Source organism: Rhynchophorus ferrugineus, unplaced genomic scaffold, assembly GCF_030347505.1.
Source record: "Rhynchophorus ferrugineus isolate W39M unplaced genomic scaffold, kcgeb_rfMv2 rfM1, whole genome shotgun sequence".
Taxonomy (NCBI): Eukaryota; Metazoa; Arthropoda; class Insecta; order Coleoptera; family Curculionidae; genus Rhynchophorus; species Rhynchophorus ferrugineus.
In genome coordinates, this window is record NW_027472580.1 from 46,247,076 (window position 1) to 46,270,597 (window position 23,522).

At 32.3% G+C, this 23,522-nt stretch overlaps 3 protein-coding genes across 4 annotated transcripts in view; 1 reads left to right on the forward strand and 2 right to left on the reverse strand.

Annotated features, from left to right (window-relative positions):
- Agps (alkyldihydroxyacetonephosphate synthase) overlaps positions 1 to 15,657 on the reverse strand; it is a 36,770-nt gene extending 21,113 nt beyond the window's left edge. The window contains exon 1 of one of the 2 annotated variants that reach the window (XM_076419684.1): positions 15,353 to 15,657. In XM_076419684.1, the coding sequence (XP_076275799.1) occupies positions 15,353 to 15,417 (65 nt within the window). In that variant the 5' untranslated portion in view covers positions 15,418 to 15,657. Of the gene's footprint in view, positions 1 to 1,828; positions 1,956 to 15,352 lie in introns of those variants that run through there. The other variant, XM_076419685.1, reaches the window with a different exon arrangement.
- The window catches only part of LOC143206873 (uncharacterized), a 330,748-nt gene continuing 315,360 nt past the window's right edge, over positions 8,135 to 23,522 (reverse strand). The window contains exon 3 of the mRNA XM_076419701.1: positions 8,135 to 8,357. The gene's annotated coding sequence lies outside the window, so the exon portion shown is untranslated. The remainder of the gene's footprint in view (positions 8,358 to 23,522) is intronic.
- Positions 15,940 to 17,466, forward strand: mtTFB1 (Mitochondrial Transcription Factor B1). Its single transcript, XM_076419725.1, has 3 exons — positions 15,940 to 16,473; positions 16,537 to 17,090; positions 17,147 to 17,466. Exons 1-3 carry the CDS (start codon positions 16,287 to 16,289, stop codon positions 17,411 to 17,413), a joined length of 1,008 nt encoding a protein of 335 aa, XP_076275840.1. The 5' UTR covers positions 15,940 to 16,286; the 3' UTR covers positions 17,414 to 17,466.

A 23,522-nucleotide genomic window follows, 5' to 3' on the forward strand; every position in this document is an offset into this window, starting at 1 on the left:
TTCATTTTATTAATTAGAGTATTATTAGTAGTACAAATATAATTTAGTGTTTTTAGCCTATTAAAGGATAAAAGTTTATAACGAAAATATAACGTAATGCTCGATAACATTTGCCCATCTTCGTCGCATTATGACGATATCCTTTCGAAAGAACGATCTCGGTTTGGCTGCGATCATTGATCATTTTTGAAGTTCTTCGGCATTTCGAAAATATGTTTTGGCCAAGCCACGCTGCCAAACCAACCAAGCTATCGATCCGAAAAAGAAGGCACTATTACTGGTGAGTATGCTGAGTTCCACAGAACATTCGAGCGGCAACAGCATATCCTTTACAACCATTTCATTGTGTGAACCTTTGTTTTATTGGCCATCATTATTTGTTTCAATTCTATCTGGCTTTGAATGTTCTTCAAACACTCTCTATTAGCAGTTAGGTGTACAGTTGCTCCAGAATCTATATACTATGTGTGTGACAACGATCAAACATCACCAATGCTGCTTGAGTTATGCAAGAGGGCGAGTGCGTTTGTTACTCGTTATTGCTGGTCTTTCTTGCAACACTACGTCGTACAATTTCTTTAATGGACGTGAATAGACACCTAATATAATAAGAATAACAGTTCCATTCGATTTAACCAGCTCGTAACAAATTTCATTCTCAATTAATTTGTGTAGTATCTATACTCCCTTTCTGGATCTTTCCCACAGCTTCAAGACGTCAGGAAATAGTTGGTTCACCAGCTAAATGCCTAAAAGTTCTTTGAAAGATTGACCTGGGGTTTCGTTTTGTGTCACTGACATCAAAATCACTATTTTAAAATAACTGAAACCAAAACAGACAATTGGGGTATGATGGAGTAGGATCACGATAAGTTTCTAAAAGTGTCTGATGGGTTTCGACAGTAGATCTGTTGATGAAAATATATGAAAATACTTAAAGTTTCCCAACTCGAAAGTGTACACCTATTTGCAATAATCCGGCCAGTGAAGTGAATGAGAAGACCAGGTGAATATCACGATATTGCTACGCAATTCATAACGAAACCTTCCCGATGCTTGACTGTGTGAGTTTCGCAATCGCAACTCTTCCATGAATGTTAGCTTTGTGGAGTTCCTATCGTACTGCTTTTGTTGAGTGTTATTCAAGTAAATTCTTACTTCTGATGTCACTTTTGCCGAGGTTGTTTTATGTTGGCTGGCCACAGTCACTTATAATTTTCGCCGATCTCTGTGTCAGTTAACTTTGGCTCTCGCCCACTATTACTCTTAGCCGATGGTGACGCTTTTATTACCGTGTATATTAACACTTGTTAAACGTTTGGCATGTAAACTAACCGATACATACGCACCGTTCCAAGAAGTCACCGAGCTTTTTCATTAATATAAAATAGTTTTAAAGTAAATTAAAAGTCTTTGTTTTAATCCTCATACGTTTTATAAGTCATACGCGTAAGTTAAAATGCTGTATTAAACATGTTAACTAGGGTAATTTTTGATGGCGTCTGAATCTTATTAATTACTCCCTATTTACTGTTATTATTATTTCAAAATAAAAGAGAGAAAACATTTAAAAAATCATAATTCCATTTAATTTATTTCTATTTTTATAAATACATTTAAGGACAATTCTTAAAAACCTGTCATAATAATTGTGTCCTTGCTTGTAAAATAAAAAAATACGATAAATAGATAAATAGCACTAACAAATGAATAAATATATTATTACGTTATAATTCTGATAGATAAAATCTTTGAATTTTCATACCTATGAGGATTTCAAACAAAAGTAATATTACAAGTTATTTAAAACATATAAATTTGAATATACCGAATTCTGGGTACAGAGCTCTCGACGTCGAAGGACAAAACATTTTTCACTGGCATTTCACGAAATCACATACACACACCACACAAGACTAATTAACCAAATTATCAGGTGGATATGTGCATGAGAAATGCTTTAAATATCAATTTTTGCCCCCACCTCAATAATGATGTTGTACTTTTGTATAATACCGATCAACAACAGTCTCGACGAGTACCAGATAAAAAAATATAGGGACGAATGCAGTTTTTACTTTAACACTTTAAAAATGGATATATAATAAATACATTCTTTAATTGAAATGTAGTTAAGAATTTGTTGTAAAGATAATAAACGCATTGTACGAAATTTAATTTCATCTCAACAATCATCTCAATAATTAATCTCATCTCAACCAAAATATCTCAAACAACAGATAAAATATAAATAAAATTTGTTTACATATTTTGATGTATATTATATTTTAAACAATTGCTAATGTCATCCTATAAAATATAAGGTTAGGGAAAAAAATTCGATTTTTCCCAATACATGGTTTTACAGTTGCATATTGGACTTATTAATTGAAAATGTACTATAACGAAAAATATAACGGTCCATAGAATATTTTTGATATACAGATAGAAAAAGAATTTGGTGCTGCGTGTACAAAATTCCAAAATATATTGCTCTAAAAGAGGTAAACATATAACAAACTTTATTTTTCCATTTGAACGCCTTAAGAATAATCACTTCATACATCATACAAAAACACTCGACAAGAGAGCTATCGATGCATAATTTTCTACAATTTTTTCTCATATTTCTAACATAATGGCGATACTGAGTCGAAATAACGATGTTGATTTGGTAGTTGCTCTGAACCAGTAATAACCAGAAAGCGCTATACCTGGTGAGTACGTTGGGTGCGAGAGATCTTCCAATTCGAGCTGCAATAGTATTTCCATCATAACGTTGCAATATAAGGCTTAGCATAATAACGCAAAAGGATGCTTTTAGAAGAGAAGAGGTGCCTATTACTTGCTGTTGCTAAGTTTTTCTTGCAACAATTCGTCGTTTTGTTTATTCAATTGATTCAGTTTTGGCAGTTATACACTACACGTCGGCGATCCCATCATATCCGCAATAATAATCAGCATCAATTCATCATAGATCTACTTTTCATCGCTAAATTTCAATCACAAAACACCACTGCAAACTCCTCTTGCGTAGTAAACGGTAAAACAGCTATATTGACACAGTTCAAAAATGAAATTTTCAACCAATTCGTATGGTAGCCATTTAAATCTTCCCCATCCCATTTAAATCCCTGAAACAGTTCTGTTCAGTTCGGATTCAGCAACTGCAATTTTCAGCATTCTGTAATTAGCCTATCTATAAACTGAACAACTCAATAATAGTAAATGTAAAATTGTTATTTTATGTATTTTATGTCGAGAAATATCAAAATCATCGAATTTTATTGTTGTTTACATTGATATTTCCCCTTTTCCTCGATATCGCTGATCAAATACATGCAAGAACCTAATAAAAGGGAAGGCGAAAATAAAATAAGGCTAAGACAATGGTCCAATCCTCAAAGATGAACTTCAAGCAACTACAGACGTCTATAGAAGTGATTCTCCCGATTATACAATCGAAATTTGATATATTGAAGAGGTTAAGGCAAAAAGTTCTGAGTTTGACAATTAAAGACTGCGATTTTCAAAGCATTTTTCGCATCCTTAATTCTTTGTACAAGCAACCCCAGCAGTTTCATCTACCTACACTCACTTATCGACCAACACAGTATTACATACTTTTTGGTTAGTTTGATGGTCTCGGATGTTATTGCGGTTTTTTATCGCCTATTATGTGGGTTATCTTCAAGGGAGGTGCTACTACGTTTAAATTTAGCAGTCTACTCCAATTATTTCTGAATACAAAAGTTTCAACAAAAACAAGTGCACTTAAGCAGGAAACATAGATTTTTGCTGATTTCAAATTTCACTTCACTCGCAACAGTTGACAATTTGTCGCAGTTGTTCTGGTATCCGACAATGTCAGTCTCCTATTTTTCAGCTCGTGTTTGATGATCTTGATCCATTTCGTCTTCGGAGTTGCTCGGTGTGTCGTCCACCCAAAAGGTCAATTTCACTACAGAAATCTATGAGGAATTCCTTCCCCTTTCATTCGACAGACATGTCCAAACTATTGTAATCTGCGTCTCTCAATTTATTCCTCAACTGAGCTCTGATTGTCGCATATTAAAAGAAATTATATTAATTTCTAATACGATCTTGAAGAGAAATATGCAGACTTTGCATATATATGTCAGACTGTAACAAGACTCTGTCAGGGTCCAAGTCTCGTAGCCACACAGAAGAAATGGCAAAATAAGCGTTCTCTTCCACACGCAGCACCTTAGAGAATGAAAAGCTACTGCAGCTTGGCCACGTTAAGCTGCAGCTGGTCCCGCCACGACTTTGGCCTTTTCTTCATCAATTCCCAAGCATATAGTTCTGCCGTGTGAACTATATCATAAGAAATTCTAGATGCCTTAACTTCTGTATCAGCGAATAAAACACTAACATCAGCAAACATTAGATTGGTACAGGAATTTGTATCATCATGTTGAACGCTATATATATATATATATATATACTCTTTTATCCATCTTAGTTGCTTTTTTATCTAAAATAATGTAGTCATCTTCCTCGTAATGGTTCATTTCCTGCGAAAATATTCTTTACATTTCGAGCAGTAGACAGACTCAAGTTAAAATGATATGCCGTCTATTCGGTATAAGTCACCTGCCAATATCGTCAATTTATTCGAGCAATCGTTTCTGAAACTTATGATAACTGTAATATTCGGTCTAATATTTGTAAAAATACAAATATAAATGTAATTTATAACGTAAAACATTACATATTATGTAAATACATATTAATGGCTTAAAACTATTATTCTGATGTAAATACCAAGGTGGATAACTTTTAGAAAGAAACCGTCAATTCAATACATCTACTAATTTGAAGGTTCATTTAATTATTAAGTAAATTTAAATTATTTAATTATATATTGTTGTTGACTCACGTCAATATATAATACAGTATTTAAGAATTTTACTGAAATTTTTTAATTGAATTAATTAATTAATATAGACACATTTCTCCATGTATTATTTTAGTCTTCTTTTTGTTAATGTTTTACAAACACTTTTATCCATTTTAGTTGCTTTTTTATCTAAAATAATGTAGTCATATTCCTCGTAATGGCTCATTTCCTGCGAAAATATTCTTTACATTTCGAGGAGTACGATAGACTCGAAATGATATGCCGTCTATTCGGTATAAGCCACCTGCCAATACCGTCAATTTATTCGAGGAATCGTTTCTGAAACTTCTGATAACTGTAATATCCGGTCTAATATTTGTAAAAATACAAATGTAAATGTAACTTTTAACGTAAAACATTATTTATTATGTAAATACATATTTATGGCTTAAAACTATTATTCTGATGTAAATACCAAGGTGGATAACTTTAGAAAGAAACCGCCAATTACATATATTTACAAAACATAAACCAGATATCTTACTAATTTGAAGGTTCATTTAATTATTAAGTAAATTTAAATTATTTAATTATATATTGTTGCTGACACGTCAATATACTATGAAACGTCTGAGAACTGAAATACGTAATAGCAAAATTATATATATATATATATATATATATATATATATATATATATATATATATATATATATGTATATATATATATATGTATATATATATATAATTATATTATATTTTATATTATATATATTTTATATATATATATATATATATATATATATATATATATATATATGTATATATATATATAATTATATTATATTTTATATTATATATATTTTCCTGCAATATGTACTACGACCATAGAATTTTGCTTTACAACCAATATATATTTCTAAAATTTACGACTTAGATTTTGTGCTATGTAATTTCAAGTACTCATGCTGTATCAAATATATATATTTAGATAAATTACATTAAAGAGATCTATAAATTAAAATTTTGAATTGTGATTTTAGTTTCGCCACATATCAGTTTGTATAAATAAAATATTTTTATCAATTCTTATACAAAGGGTGTAAAAGCTTTGAAACATATTAGTTACGCAAAAAATCGTCGGTAATACATGACGTCAGTATACAGTTAATTAATAATAAGTTTGAGCGAGAACATATCAGAATAATTTATTTTGCATGCTAATTTATTACTACTGTTCTGTTGTACTTACATTAGTACATAAGCAAGGCGAGTACGGGATTTATATATCTAAAGCTAAAGTTAAGAAATACACTTATACACTAAACAAGTTCTTTGTGATTTGGTTCGCATCAATTATCTGATCCCCTGCGTGTTGTCCAGTAGTCCAGTGCTGTGATTTAGCAACCATGTTTTTTCATGTTTTAAGGTAAACTCTTGGATCACTTCGTATATCCATTTGATTTCGAGGTCATCGTGCAGCTCTTCGTTAATTACGTGGTGATAAGCATTGGTATTTAATCGTAGAACTTTGTTTTGGTTGCGTGGGATTACTAGTTGGTGTGGGTTTGTTTGCACCTCATAGGTACAAATTGGCAAGCAACTCTGCTTTTTGTCTAACATGATGTTTCCAATTAAATCTACAATCGAGATATATTCTGAGGTATTTAGCTGATTCTGCTTGAGGAATGGGGCATCCGTCAAGTGATATAATTAGGTTTTTGTCATTTCGCCGCAGAGCAAAACTTAGCTATTACTTGTACTTTTTTCTACAGCCTCAGACAGAGTTTCTTTTGTTGTTGGGATATCAGCACTATAAAGCTGTCGACAATAATTCCGCGGTAGCAATTTGCTCATTTTGTAGAATAATCCCAAATGCGATACCCGGTCAAAAGCTTGAGAAATGTCCAGGAATATTGAAGGGCAGTATGTCTTTTCTTCGAATGCCTTTTCAACAACCGCTGTTACTCTGTGCACTTGGTCGATTGTCGAGTAGCCATATCGAAATCCAAACTGGGAATCTGCTATTTCTATAAATGGTTTCATGCGTTTTAACAGCAGTTTCTCAAATAATTTTAAAATCGCAGGGAGCAGCGAAATAGGCCTGTAAGATCCAACTTGTTCTGCCGGTTTGTCAGATTTTTTAAGGATAATTATTGGAGCAACCTTAAGACATTCTGGAACATGCTTCAGTCTCAAACACGCACTGAATATATTTGTCAATATGACTATTGCATTTCGTGGAAGCTCTTTCAATAACTCAGGTGAAATATCATCCAGTCCAGGAGCCTTTTTAGGATTGAGGTTGCTGTTAATTTCTATGGCAACTTATATTGGAGAAATCAAATTTACAGCTACATCGGGCTGATAAACAGGATTTATATTTATTGTGGATTTTATATCATTCGGTTGGAATACGTTAGCTAAATGTTCTGTGAATAATTCAGTATTTTCATCGTTGCGTCGAACACATTCATTTTGATCATTTTTAATAGGCGGTACTCTCATATTTGGTCTTTAAAATCTCCGTGTTGCTTTCCATAGCAAGTAATCTTTGCCTGCTTCCGGGCTTAATTCACTTACACATTTTTTGAAGCAACTGTTTTTCTATTTTTTAATCTTTTGATTTGTTTAATTACTAATTCTATTAAATATTGTTTTGTCTACAGCATTTCTGGTTCTGTGCTATGCTCTTCTAGCTTTTCGTCTTTTTTGTCAATTTCTTGCTTTCAAGGGGATTTCTCCCTTGATAGTAGGGTAGCTTCTTTTGCACCAGACCAAATTTGTTCAATTATAGTTAGGGTTTGTTGCTCAAGATCGTCTATACTTTTAAGTCTTACGTTTAAACTGATTTGTTCCTGCGTTATAAGACTAAACGTGTCCCAGTTAGTAAGTTTGTTAGTAGGATTAGGGTTTTTTTCAGAATTGTCACGTCTGATATTAACTAGAGTGTGATCAGATGATAGTTCGCATAAGTTCTCCATTTATATTTGATTTGATGAGCTGTCTTTCGAAATATAAAAGTCCAGTAGGTCTGGCACTTTATTACTGTTGGTGGGTCAGTAAGTGGTTTTACGCCCTGAATGATAGTTACAATTTGTTAGTCCCCTCCAATAATAAACCTTGGGTCTAATGTTAAAAATAGATCTCTGTTTTGTGGTTGTATCATTTTGTATCTTGATGGATAGTATAAAGCTCCTATGTTTATTTTAGAGGCATTCTATTCAATGGTATCTATCGTAGCTTATATTTCTTCTTATTTTTATCTCGTCTTATTGGAAATGCTGTATATTTTGTTTTATAATTAGAACTGTTCCGCTTCGAGGACGTTGACTGGGGTGTACGGTCCAGTATGCACTATAACCCCATATTTTAATGTATTTTTTTTAGAATGAGTCTCCGATATGAGTGTTATATCTCTATGTTATTTGTTCGCAGGAATAGTACTTGTTCCTATCGCAGATTTAGCCCATTTGCGTTCCATGTTATAATTCTTAAGAACGAATTACTCGTTTTTGTTTTTCATTATCTTGTTTTGGGATTTATCTAATTTTTCTACCCTATTTACTAACTCACTGAAATTGTGTCGCATTTCAGTCCGAAATTCACTGAGCAATTTCATCATGTCGACTATGTTTGACTCGTTGGTTACAGTTTCCAGTTTTTTTATTTTAATTTCTTTATCGTTAGATTTTTTGTCGCATATATTTTTTGTAGGAATTATTGTTTATTTAAGTTTTTTATTTTTATCTCCAGTTTACCTCCAATTTATCCAGGTTCCCTACTGCAGAAATTTTTAGTATGCCCAAGCTGTTAGAAGTTTGTGCATTGATAATATTATTATAATATTATTATTGATATATTATTCTTCGGGGGTAAAAAAAAAAACGGTATAATGGTTATATGGATATTCTTTGATGTTTACCATATCTCTATAGTATCCATGACTCGGCACCGACGTAATTCGCTCTGAGGGCATTCAACATATCATGATGGATTGGTGTATTTTCTGACTATATTTATTCAAACAAATTATCAAACTATGAAAAAATGTGCATTTTCATAAATCCATTAATCTGGTTCATTGGATAAATACAACGTTTTTATGATTATTAGTTACTGTCATCATACCAATTAATAACAAATGCAACTCCAAAGTGTCATTGTACACTGTGGAATTTGGGCTGCAAATATCCTTTGACCTTATATGTGTCTGATATATTAAATTGAATAACAATTCAGTTCATTGAAAAATAATATTTTTTGCGGAGCATCATTTTCGTCAATAACCTTTAAGTGCATAATAATATAATTTACAATATATTTATAATATTTTTTTCGCAAAATTATAAGTTAATGTTTTTAAAATAACAATAATTTTCATTTTATAAATATACTACCTACACATAAAGTAAACATAGTATTGTATTTTATTAATTTTTTTTTTCACCTTATACATACGCTGCAAAGTGGAGTCAATTAAGCATACACTAGACAGTAACGAAGTCGATAATTCATCATTTGGTAAAGAATTTCAAGGCATTTCTATCTGAATCATTGGACATATCTGATTACCTCTATGATGATTCATTCTAAATTTATTAACTTGATTTAAAAAAAAATGAGTACAATAATGAATTTCTCATCAAATATATCTCATCTCTCATTTCTCATCAGTAATCTATAATATTTATCACAGAATAACCGGAAAACTGTCTTGTTTATTATTCGTCAGTCTTTAATGTTAAATAATCATTGTATTTTATTGCAAATATGTCACTTATATTTGTAATAAGATATAAGATGAAAAAACAACGATTAGCGATGAATAATGACCTCTCTTTTGAATGAATAATGTTAACAAGCGTAACAGGCCAGGTATAGAATTATAATAACCGATTTGTTTCTAATTCTACATAAGGGCGCTCCAGCATTATAGAGTGGACGCCACGATGGACATTTTGTATGCACGATTTAAGTATATCGTTATCTTTCGCAGAGGTATCGCGAATTGTTAGACTTTATCCTTTTTCTGGTGAGATTTTCTGATGCTGTGCCAATAAGTCGCATTCAACCAATACCCTTAAATTTAACAGAACTTAACTCATCACTCAAAGTCAGTTGGATACACGCGGCAGACTCATTGAAAATTGAACGATTTGGATCCGTGTCAACGTGAGAAGCCGATGTCACATTCCATATATAATACACATGTACTTTACAAATAAAAAATGATTTCGCCATTATTTCAAACACAGCTTGTTTAATTCCATTTCATCCTGACTTTATTGGAAAAATCTATATATAACAGATTTAAGTGTTCTCATTTAAGTTTGAAAACAAATCAAATCTAAAGAACGCTACTGCTGCGACGCAATTTTAGCTATTTATATTTAAGGAAGTCGTTTAAATTTAAGTTTACGAAAATTGTAATATTTTTTCGAAAGAATATCCCAGTGGCTCATTGTAGAGTGTTTCGGATAATGGTGGTTCAAGTACCGAGGCTAGACGAAACGTGTTAGAAGTTAGACTTGGTAGAGGACTCCTTATGGCCCCTATAACCATAAATATCAAGATGGCCCGAAATCGTGGAATTCTTCGAGAATTTCTTAAGAGTCCGAAACGCACGTGTTCTATAGCCATGAGAAGTTCCTAGCTGGAAGAATATTTCCCACCCCGATATTCTGAACGAATCGGGATACAGAAGAGGTTTCTTGGACCAGCCGTGTCCACCACGACCAAGAACCCGAGGGAGGAGTTTCAGCGATAAAACACGGTACATCGATAACGATAAGCAGCATTGCGGAAAGTATTGTTAACAGCATTGAAGAAAGCACTTAATAAAAGAATTGTTAAAAAATGTTGATAAGAAAATGTAGTAAGTGAAGAACTGACTAAAGATTTGCAATAAAGAAAAACATCAGAATTAGACAGAATTAAGAAGAAAGAATTGCAAGAATTGACAAGAAAGAATTACTGAACAATTGAACCAGAAGACCAGAAGCAGTATCGAGAATTGATCAAAAATCAAAAACAATAGAATTGCTTCTGGCAGTATTATCCAAAACCAGGCATACAATTTAGTAAGTCCAGGATTTCCATCAAAGTGTATATATCATTTCATTATTAATTAAAATTAACATCTCGTCTATGGGTATTAATTTACACAAAGAAGAGAGGAAATAAATCTGTATTTTATTTACAATATTGTTTTCTCTCCTACATTACCTAAAATTGATGAAATAATTCAAACTTTCTCGGCAACTCAAGTCGGGCTGAACATTTGGCAATTGTAATTTGAACATTTTAATCGGAATTTAATAATATTACATTTACTCTGTTCATTTTTTTCACATTAAAAAGGTAATTATTGAGAACATACATTGGTACAATATTCGTTTTCCCATCTCTATGGCAACATAGCGATATCGTGTCGAAAGAACGATGTTCGTTTGGGCCAATGCTGAGTAGAAAGCTTATATATATTACCTGAGTACCTTGGATGCGGCAGAATTTTCTTTTCAAGCTGTAACAGTGTATACTTTACATTCTGGCAACGTGTGGCCGAATGTTGTCATGCAAGATAGTATATAAACAGTTTTATTTGGGTTTAGTAGCTCTTAACACACTATACCTTGCTGATCTCACCATATGCACAACCAAAACTTTATGACCATGAATAGTCCTTCTTCAGTATCGTTGCGACATAATTACATTTATCTATATTTTAGAAAGATGTTTAATTTTAGTTTTAGGAAAATTATGTTTTTTCTTTTGTATAGTTTATGGGTCTAATTTCTTAGACCAGCTGTTTTTTTGTAATATGTGTAACATGAGAAAATAATCATGACTTGAGACAATATAAAATATCGTATTGTATCGGATGTCTGGTGAGGCCAGGTCAAGATAGGAAAGGTACCGTGCAAAAGAGAAAACATCGGCTTGTTATCGAGTGTTCCGGATAATGGGTGTGCAGATATCGGGGCTAGACGAAGCGTGCTAGAAGTTAAACCTGGTCCATTAAGACCCTTTATGGTGGTTATAACCATAAACTTCAAGAAAGCCCAATATCCTGGAATGTTCGACCATTTTTAAGAATCCGTAACGCACGTGTTCCATCCGCGTGAGAAGTTCCTAGCTGGAAAAGTCCCCGAAATTCTGAACCCGTCAACGACAGAGAAAATAAACTTTATTTTTCTTGTAACATTGTTTTCCTCTTTAACCACTCGACAAGATTGTTGTAGTAAATTCACTTTTCATCGCCAGTCACTATACACCAAAATCTTTTTTTGTATGCACGCGTATATATATATTATGTGATATGACCCTGGCTATCCGGCCATCTGGTTTAAAATTACTTGAATGGTAAACAAGTGAGACGGGTTGGTCTATTTTTGAATAGATAAGAACCCTCAGTGTCGCTTTGTCTCGCTATTCAACCAGTTGCCCCTTTTTTCCGTCAGGTAAAACACTTTTAAAACATACACAATGAATGACTTAGCAATACCAGATGGAAAACTGTTATTTTATGTGGAGAAATTCGTTTTATTCGAAGTTTGTTTAATAGTTGTTTATATTGAAACTTCGTATTTTCAAAAATGTATATCGCTGATCATCTAAAAATTACTAAAGGAGTGAAAATGGATACCACATGAGTGAAAATATTATTTAGAATAGTTTCATTCAAAATCCGAAACTGTACTGATTGCTTAGGCAAAAAAGGAGAGCTTTCTATGGCTCATTGTGACTGACGATCAAAAAGGTATCTATTACGATAATCCCAAGCGTAAAAATCATGGGTTGCTCCAAGAGCTATTCACATGGACACTGGAGCCGAATATCAATAGCAATAGAGTCATGAAGTTTTGATGTGCATATGGTTTCTTTTTCCATAACGACCAGCTAGAGTAAGATGGTCTTTTGCTGATGTCGCTTTGGGTTGAGGAAAATTGGGTTTTGCGAGCTACAGAGACCCTGGGATACGACTGGGATTACCTTATTTGGTATAACTACCGAGATTTACGGTTGAGTACGGATTTGATCAGCTTATTTTCATGTCGTAAGGCGCCAAGGGAGAACCGCACACTGAGCATGTTCGAGACGGTTTTCACGAATGGGATGCCTGATTCTAGATGGGTATTTGCGTTCCTCATAAACCATAGTGCATTGAGAAACGTAAAGACTTTTTTGGATTGGAACACTTGGAGTACTGCAAGTTGTCTCTCGGAGACGTGCCTGTACCACACTTGTGCACCTTAGAGGCAGATTGAAGAAACCAGCACTTTACACAAAGTTGCTTTCTAGGAGATTGGGAGTTTGCTTTTTCTTCAGAGGAGTGGGAATAGTAGGCTATACACGCCATTGCCTTTGCAAATAGCGTGCTGAATTTGGGTTGACTATTGGAATCTGCGGTCGAATTGAAGACAGAGGTATGATACCTTCTAGAGCCAGTGGATAGGAACTTTTTCAATTTGGAGGCGGTATGTGCGGAACTTTTTCCGGTGATGGAACAGGATAGCCTGAGTTTTGCCCGGGCTAAATCTGTAGTCACCAGAATTTGTACTACGCAATCGCTTTATTAAGTTGGGCCTGAAAATTTTCACGGGTGGCGTCGGGGTTATAATCAGTGGATCGGTAAGATGTAGTGTAGTACGAGTTGCTAAAACTGAATAAAACCGTTACTGCAGATGTCGATTGAATAAACTGAAATGACGTATTGTTAAAAAAAACCAACAATAGCTAGTAATAGACACAAAGTCATCTTATTGTATTATAACGCTCGGCCATGCATTGCAGGATGTTGGAATTTGCAGCACTGCGTAGGAAGTTCTGTAGCACGAATAGGAATATCTAGCGCACACACCAGACATAGTGCTCTTTGATTATCACCTACTCAGATTGATATAGCATAGCTTGATAAGGCACACGATTTCCAAAAGCGTAAATTGTTCAATGCAATTTTATAGAGAAAAAATAATATTTATATCTTCACAACAAATTTCTAGTAGCTGCGTTGATGACTTAACTTGTTGATCGTACTCATCCAGGCATTGCAGGATATCAGCCAGGTGTTTAAACATCTAGATCCTGTCGGGACCTAATGGTCCTGCCCGTCCATCCTCCCATCGACCATGATAAATGTATATCAAGTAATTAATTAAAAATTAACCAGTGTTTCCGTTCCCCTGAAATTTGCAACAAACAATGTTTGTCGATAAAGAAAATATGAATAGCCTCAATTAGACCACGTTGTATTATATTGATTGTATTATTCAATTATAGTGTTTCCAGGTTGTCATATGTTCCTTGTAAAATAATAAAATATAATGTTTGTGTTAGAAGTATTTTTAGTTAGTGTGTTAAGTAATAAAATTGAAGCACATTCATTTCGTAATTAATCGGTATTTAAAATAATGAAAATATGTCGTAGAATATTATATTTGAATAATTTTAATTTACATAACACTAAATGCATTATTTTAAAATAAACGTTTTAAAACGTTGAAAAATAACTGATCAGTAAGTGTAAAATAATCAACTACATGCACTAGGCAACGAATATATGAGTAATAATATATATATATATATATATATATATATATATATATATATATATATATATATATATATATATATATATATATATATATATAATTTTATTAGAACACCCATATACAGGCAACTAACAAAACACAATTGTATGATTCGTTATAACTATATACAGTAAAGGTAATAATGTTTATTTTTTCCAATAATTACACCAATTAAATAAATAATATTCGAGTCAAAAGTAAAATACCAACAGCAAACTCAGCTGAACTACACATGCACGCAACTAAGCTCTATTCAAAAAACCCATCAAAACCGCAAGTGTAAACTCATGTTATAAACCAGTTATAACTCAATGTGAAAAAACATACAATGGTCTTAATACTCAAAATGATTCACTTTATTAACAATTCTATATATAAACATGACAACATTTACAACACACCTACGGGAAAATGGCCTAGATAAAATATAACAGTTGTACTATTTGTGGTTTTAAATACCGCCTTTTAATAATTTCATATTATTGATTATCCTTATCAGTGCATACAAATATAAGTGATATAAAGTGTTCATTTAATATTTACAACAACTAGAGGCATGTAATAGGATTAATTTTTAATACATATCCTGATATGTGAGTTAAAAAATGTTATTGATTAATCCCTGAAAGATTATGAAATATTTTAGGCGTACAGTGGTGTCTGCAATTCTAACCTAATATAATATTTATAATAAGCTAAAGATATAGTGTAAATGATTGCTAACAGAAAAATATAAAAAATAAAGGTATTGTCCGAAAAATAATATATCTACATAATTTTAACTATACGCCGCTAGGGTGCGGTCATACAAGAACCGACAAAATCAATATTTTAAATGGTCCGGGAATAATAAACAAATTGGTTAATAGAACGAAAACACATATTCTTTACTCACCTCTCTTTAGGTATAACGCTTTTAACGATCACTGGTTGTGCAATATTTTCTTTGGCCGCCGGCATTATTTATTTACTTCTAATTATATATAAATATGTTTCTAATACCTTAATACTGAAAACCGACAATTCTATAATTTACACCACCGCCATCTAAGTGAAACCACTCTAGTTCATCACAAAGCTTGGCATGGTGTCTTAAATACTGTTAATAATTTTAATTTTAATTAAAACGAGACTATAACGACCGCATCAGATCTGCCCTAAAATGTGCCACCAAAGGTTATTTCTTTATATTTGTGGTGCGCAATTATCACATATTTTAAAAGTTAAGCGCATGACGTGTATTTGACTTTATATATAGGGCTAGGCAACCAGGTATATACCATATTCATATTCGGCATATCAATTGTTTAATGAGGGTGATGTTATTGCACGTTTTTGTATAAATGTAATTAATTTATAAAGTTATATATATATATATATATATATATATATATATATATATATATATATATATATATGTCTTTTTTTTTAAATATTTTATTTTATCTACTAAAGTAGTGTCTGTCAGTTAAGTCATAATACTGACATAACCTTATTTGCAGTACTATAGATAAATACTACTGGGTTTCATGTGGATCTTATTTTGTAAGTAGAAATAATAAGAAAAAGTAGAAAATGTCAGACGACCGTATGCCTAAAGCCGATTTAAGCAGATTGAATGAAAGTGATAAAGAATTTATTCGGCGTCTTCAAGAGAAAAATATAGAGCGAGTGGAAAGATTAAGAAGGGTTCGACGCAATAATCTCTGGACTGCCGGATTCTTAGGGCTTGGAATTATTGGAATTTATTCCTACACTATTTACGCCGTGAAACAAGAAACATTCTTGGACGATTTTAATGAACCTGAGAAAACAGTGAATTAGCAACTATGAATTCTTATGTTTCTAAAATAAGGCTACCCCCACTTCCTAGTATAAGAGATTTAGTTAAGTTGTATAAATTAAGGGCCATTAAGCAGCTGTCTCAAAATTTTCTTATGGATGAGAGGTTAACGGATAAAATAGTGAAAGCAGCAGGGATGCTTACTGATCACTATGTGTGTGAAGTTGGTCCTGGTAAGTGGTCAAAAATCTAATATTTGCACTGGTTTGTGATCTATGTAATTATATTTGGTTTAGGTCCAGGTGGAATTTCTAGATCCATTATTAAAAAAGCACCCAAAAAGCTAATTTTAGTTGAGAAAGATCCTCGATTTTTACCATCACTAATGCTTCTGAAAGAATCATGTTTAAATTACACTAGTATTAATATTGATATTGATGATATATTAAAATATAATTTGCAAAGGGCCTTAGAAGGTGCTCCCAAAATGGATTGGACTCATGCACCACCACCAATTCACTTAATTGGTAATCTACCGTTTAGTGTTTCTACAATCTTAATCATAAAATGGTTGGAAGCTATATCTGAAAAAAAAGCTGCTTGGGCTTATGGACGAACTTCTATGACACTTACTTTCCAAAAAGAAGTGGCAGAAAGAATGGTTGCTCAACCTTACGATAAAGTCCGATGTAGGTTATCTGTTATGTGTCAACTTTGGTGTGAAGTTCGTTATAAATTTACTATTCCTGGCACAGCTTTTGTTCCTAAACCTGATGTAGATGTGGGTGTTGTTACATTAATTCCTCTGAAAAAGGCATTGGTTGATATGCCTTTTAGTCAAGTTGAAAAGGTAAGATATTATTTTTGGTATAAATTCCCAATCTTGTAAAATTTAATTATTTATAGGTTGTTCGTACAATATTTAACACAAGACAGAAGTATTGTATGAAAGGAGCACAAAAGCTTTTTCCTGCTGAACAAACAGAATATTTAACAACTAGATTATTTGTATTGGCCAATGTCAATCCAACAACAAGATCGTATCAATTAACCAATGAAGATTTTGTTCGGTTATGTTATGCTTACAAAATAATATGTGATGAATATCCAGCTGTACAAAGTTTTGATTACAGAGCTTCTAAGGGCATTGACATTGAACCTGGTTGTAATTGAAAATTGTTGCTTTTGGTATAATTTTTGTAGTTGAATAAAGTTTTTGTAGTGTGTTTTGTTTATTTTACACTATTCTTATGGTTAATTTATAATATTCAAATACTTTATCAATTATTCTGAAGTGCCCTTTATATAATGTTTAATTGTTGATAACTTTTTGAAAATGTGTCGATTGTGTTTTTTTTTTAATTATTATTAATGCACAATTTTTCCTATATTTGAAAGTTGTTCCAGCAATTAATATTTTATTCTATTATAGTTACGTTGTTAATAATTTATTGCATGCAGGTTAGTCATAACTACATTAATTAGGTGTTAAAATATTAACTTTTTATAGATAACACAGGTCACAAGCGTGAATATATCTTAATATTTACACTTTCAATGAAAATGCTCTTCTATAAACCCCAATTATTTATATTAACACAAACATGTTAAATATAACTTTTAAAATTAATATACCCCATTATTATTTTTTGTTGATAAAAAGTCTCTCTAAGTTATTGTCGAATATTTCACTGTTGTCCGTATGCCGATCACAAACATAAAGTCGATGGAATGTCATCATGAGATTAGAATTCCCGATTATTGCAACAGTAAGATCCTGCCCCTTTGACTTGTTTTTAAAATATCGCTACAGAACAGACAATCTATTTCTATGTTTTGTGCGCTTCACTTAGCGAACAGATCACATTATTGTCGGAGAGGGTTGCGTTGGTAAGGAATTTCGAATAGATATATCCAAACCATATTCCGAACTATGGTTTGGTTTGCTATGGTTGTAATATAGTTCCAATTGTAAGCGTCAATGATTTAACTGTGAGAGATTTTTCAAATATTCTGAAGTCGGTTTATCTATGCGACAGTGATTACGCACCACTATACGGATCGTATTAGGAGTATGTGTTATTTTGCGAGACTGTAACTGTAAACACCTTAACAACTTCGATTACTCAGTAGGCTTTATATCTGTATATAATATATTTATATTTTTCTTATTTGTTCAAAACATATTTTAAAAGATAACTGTAATTGTAATGTTCACGATTCTTGTATTTCTCTATAGATGGCGGCAGTATGTTAAACAATTTCTGTTTGATCAGACTTGCGATTACGTTCAAAACTTATCACAAAATTGCAGATGAGTTACGAGTTTAGGATGAATAAAAGAACTACAAACTAAAGCTTTTTTGTGGCTTGGTAAATATCATTTTTGATGTTATACGTTATGAAGATGTAAATTGGTAAAATATATTTGGTGTTATATGGAGTCCTTCCTATAAAACAGCCAATGCAAGTCATAGATAACGTCAAATATACTGCTAAACAACATTCATTTAAAAGAATGCTCTCTGATGAATCGGAACATGCAATCTTATTGATCTATAAAATTTGATTTGTGCTGGTACTAGTTATACCCTGTTGTCAAATATCTACAAAATTCTTTAAAACGTCAGAGATAATAATTGGATTAGAGATATAGATATTTTTCAGGCATTCCTGCGTCACCGTTTTTATCTTACTCATCAGATTTTGTGCCTGTTGGTTATCACTTATATAGATTCATATAGATTATTGATATACCAAATTCTTCCCAAATAGTCTGATTACCGAAACTGTTGGGCAAAAAAAGGGTATCATTTCTAGAAATATTTTATGTTTTAAAATGGTTATGCGACAATAATTGATTTCTAGTATTAATAAATAAGTAACAATAAACAATAAAAAATGAGAATTGAAAATTGATTTGAGAAAATGTATTTCTAAAGCATAGTGACATTATAAATTAGCCACGGCCATATAAATATTCTCTCAATATGGAACGGTCCTAATTAGCAACGAACAGATAACAGCTAGACTTATTATATCAGTCATACGGAGTAGTTTACTGTCCATTATCCATTATGATTATAGTGGAAGCGGGCGCATTCGTCGTGGCACGCTCATGTGCTGAAACTAATACGGAATTAGGCATGTGGATTGCGTTATGGCCCACCGCATCAATTCAAACAATATCTCGAACGTCTCCGTTCGGAAGCTGCGCAGCTGTCACGTATATATAAATTTGTAAACAGGCCACTTGATGTGATGAAAATAAATTACACCCTTCCGTGAACAGCAAAATAAAATTCGCACAAGCTCTATAGGAACATTTTTTGTTAAACTTTATTGAATAATATTTTTATAGATAATATTTACTATATTATGTTATATTATATCAGATTTATAGAAGACTTTTTTTAATTTTGAGGTTTTATTGTGAAAAATCGGTAAAATGTATTTTATTCAAAGTATTATCCATCGATAGCCGCTGCTTTTTGCTTTCTTTCGGACAATTTACGTATTCTTCCATTACGTATATCTCGAAAGAACGTTGTATCTTTTGAGGCTTACCATGAATCGACTCATTTTTTGGTGTCTTCATAAGAAGGGAATGACAGCTCAAACACGTCATGACACATAAGTCTGAACAAGTACTAATCAGAACGATTACGGTCTGGAGAATACGGCGAGTACGATAGCACTTCGCATTTTAATGTTTCTATGTATGTTTTTGTCACGCTGACGACCCTTGTCATGCTGAAGGATAACATTGTTGGGCCTTTGCTCGCATTCCGGCCGTTTTTCGATTCAAACGCACCAATTGTTGTCTTGGTTGGATCATGCAGGATCCACTTTTCATAATCAGTAATGATACGATCCAAAAAATCTTTTGCATTTTGCCGTTGCATCATTCACATATTCTTCTAGCATTTCGAAAGGTGGTGAATAATTTCTTGTATTATTTCCAACAATTAAACATGTTTTTCTTGCGTTTTTCACGGATCACTATCTAGTAACGCCTTCAAATACTCGTCTTCAGTTTATTTGTGTGGACAGTGCTATTTATTTTTGGTGTCAAGTTCATTACTTTTAGAACTTAGAAACCAGTATTCACATATTGATATCGATGCAGCGTGGTTGCCATTAGCTTCATACAGTATTTAAGGGCCTTTAGCCACCTTTTTCTTTTACCACCCTTCGATGAAATGACAGATACGGAAAAGTGAAACCTGCCTTTAAGGCTTCAATATTAAGTAGGTTACAAATGTACCTGTTGCGATTTGTTAATATACAGTAACACCTTTTGTTGTAAATCTTTAAAATTAATTTATAGGCCTACTATTATATTATATTCCATTATATACCTTATAATTTATTATATGGTATTCGATAATGAAAGGAACAGTACAAGTTTTACGATATTGAGTTCATTAATTAAATATTCTTAAAACTAATAACTAAATATTCTTTCGTATTACATATATTTAATTGATGTTATGCAAAGCTTGGTTGGTGGTAGTTTAGTGACTGATATTTTCAGAAACTCTTCCTATTATGATATTTTTATTGGTATAATATCGTTTCCTTTAAACTTCATATTTTGCAGGTGGTAAATGAAAAATTTTTTTCACTGAGAAACACTTGAGTACCAAAATATCGGAATATATCTTGGATATATTAGAATAAGTTAAGATGTCTTACGCAGCAGAAGTGATTTACACCTTTTTAGGCATTCATAAAATAAGTCTACTATTTTGATCTACCTACCATTTTGATTGCGCGCCATCTTGGTTATGTGACGTTTAGCGGAGTTTCGCTTTAACCATTGTGTTGTGTAGACGTCCAAATTTTATTATGGATAAATATATGACACAAGAACGAGCAGAAATAGTGACAATATTTATTGAAATTAATCGTTTTATTATTGCCACTCAGCGGAAATTGCATCAATATTATAATCCGTGCCTCACAAAACCACAATTTATCGTTTACATGCGAATTTTCGATAACACGATACGGCAGCAGACAGGCTTCGTTCTGGAAGACAACGGACGTCTCGTAACGCAGAAAATGTGTCTCTGGTACGCGATAGTGTTGCCGAGTCTTCAGAAATATCAATTCGGAGATGTGGTTCCCGGTTACACATTTCTGCACGGACTTTATATAGAATTTTGAAAACTGGTTTGAAAATGTTCCCGTACAAAATACAATTAGTCCAAAAATTGCTAGCGTGAGATCCTGATCAACGAGTTGAGTACAGTAATGCAATCCTAAGACTGTCTGGTAAAGTTGAAAATTGTTCATCTAGACTGATAATGAACATTTGTTTGTAACCCATTTCCTTCTCAATGGCTACGTCAATAAACAGAACAGTCAGTTTTGGGAATAGAGAATCTTCAATTAATTCATGAAACATCCACTAAAAACAACTGTATGGGGTGGTAATCATGCTGGAAACATCATTGGTCCCTATTTTTTTTTGAAAATAACCAAGGTGTTGCAGTTACTGTTACTGCTGAACAGTACCAAGACATGATTCTTGTGTCTGAAAAGGAAGAGCAAGGGCTAGAGGACATGTGGTTTCAGCAAGATGGGACCACAGCACACATAGCTCCTTCAACAATTCAATTATTGAATAACGTTTTTCCACGAGGACTAATTTCGCGAAGTGGCGATTTAGCATAGCCAGCTAAATTTCCAGATTTAACAGCACCAGACTTTTTCTAATGGGGTTTTGTAAAATCAAAAGTTTATGTGAATAAGCCCCAAACAATTTAACATCTTAAAGATAATATTCGTCACGAACACCACCTCGTCATGAAGAAATTCAGCTTCAGATGTTGCAGGATGTCATTAAAAATGTCTAAAATAGAGCCGACAGTTGCATAGCGATTCGCGGACACCATTTAGCCGATAAAATTTTTCAATCATAACAAAAAAAAATGTAAAGAGCAAATAAACTTTTTATGAAAACCAATTATTACTTACCTACTTATCTTTATTTTGAGCAAAGTTATAGACAATCAAAATGGTAGCGGGACTTTTGCCTAACGTTGTATTATACAGTACCGTAAAAAAGCTTGTTCAATATATACTAAGGTTCCTGTTCCTTTTTTGTTTGTTGAAATGTAACTTTATTTATATTAACTAAAGTGATATCTTTGAGAACTATAATAATCTAATATTTCGTCACTCTACAAAAGTGTATTGCTACAGGTAAGTTATAAAAGGCCGATTGCAGTGGGTTTGGCAAGTTAAATGTAGTAAATGTCAAACCTAAAAGTGCGAATGCTGTAGATCCTGGGCTTTCTGTATATTGTGTTAAGATAGCATGACATCTCACATTTAAAATATATTAAGTTGTATCTGTAATTGCTCCATTTTATAAAATCTGTGTTTGGTATATGTTATTTGAGAAACTATTTAAACCGAAGCCCAGCACTAAATGTATTTTATTAGGCTAGAATCGAATCATTCACTTCCCCACAAATTTTTATATGAATGTGATGATTTTCTATAACTTTGTTCTTCATAAAATAATAATGATGTACTTTTGGTCGAAAAATTTGATATTTTTGATACTATTAAATTATATTGTTATGCCTATCTTATCTAATGAAATAAAAAAGCAATCATTATCTACTTATGTATAGATCCATTATAAGACATATACATATAAATAATAAATATGTTTTTTATAAAGAGCGTATTTGATTTCTTGAATAATGTGTTAACACATTTTTATATTTAATGACTGATTGTTTGAATTTGTTTCTTTGGGTTTTCTAAATTTAATAATTTAATATACAGAAAAAGTATATGTTTGTTGTATGTTGTATGTTGTTTGTTGTATGTCTATCTAGTCTGTTTACCATTCATATTTCTACATATTCCGAACTTGCTGTTGTATGATACGTTTGATACTGTATTTAATTCATAGTTCTAATATGATATATTTGACGAGATCTAATAAATTATAAAGTATTTTTTGTAAGGAATTGAGAAATCAGACGCTTTGATGTAATTAACAAGCTATAGAAAATATTATGTATCAGCTCCAAACTAGTGAAATAATAAACTCAAATTATTAATGTAAATCCATCTGTTGCTTATTTTTGTGACAAATTACTGTGGTAAGAACATAAAGCCGAAGAAAAGCTTCGAACATTTCAACGCTTATTGGACGAAAACCCAGCTCAAACTCTTTTTACATTTTCGATAGATTAACAGAAAGATACGTATAGAAAATGGCTACCAGACAAATAGGCTGAAAATGAGTTTGCTG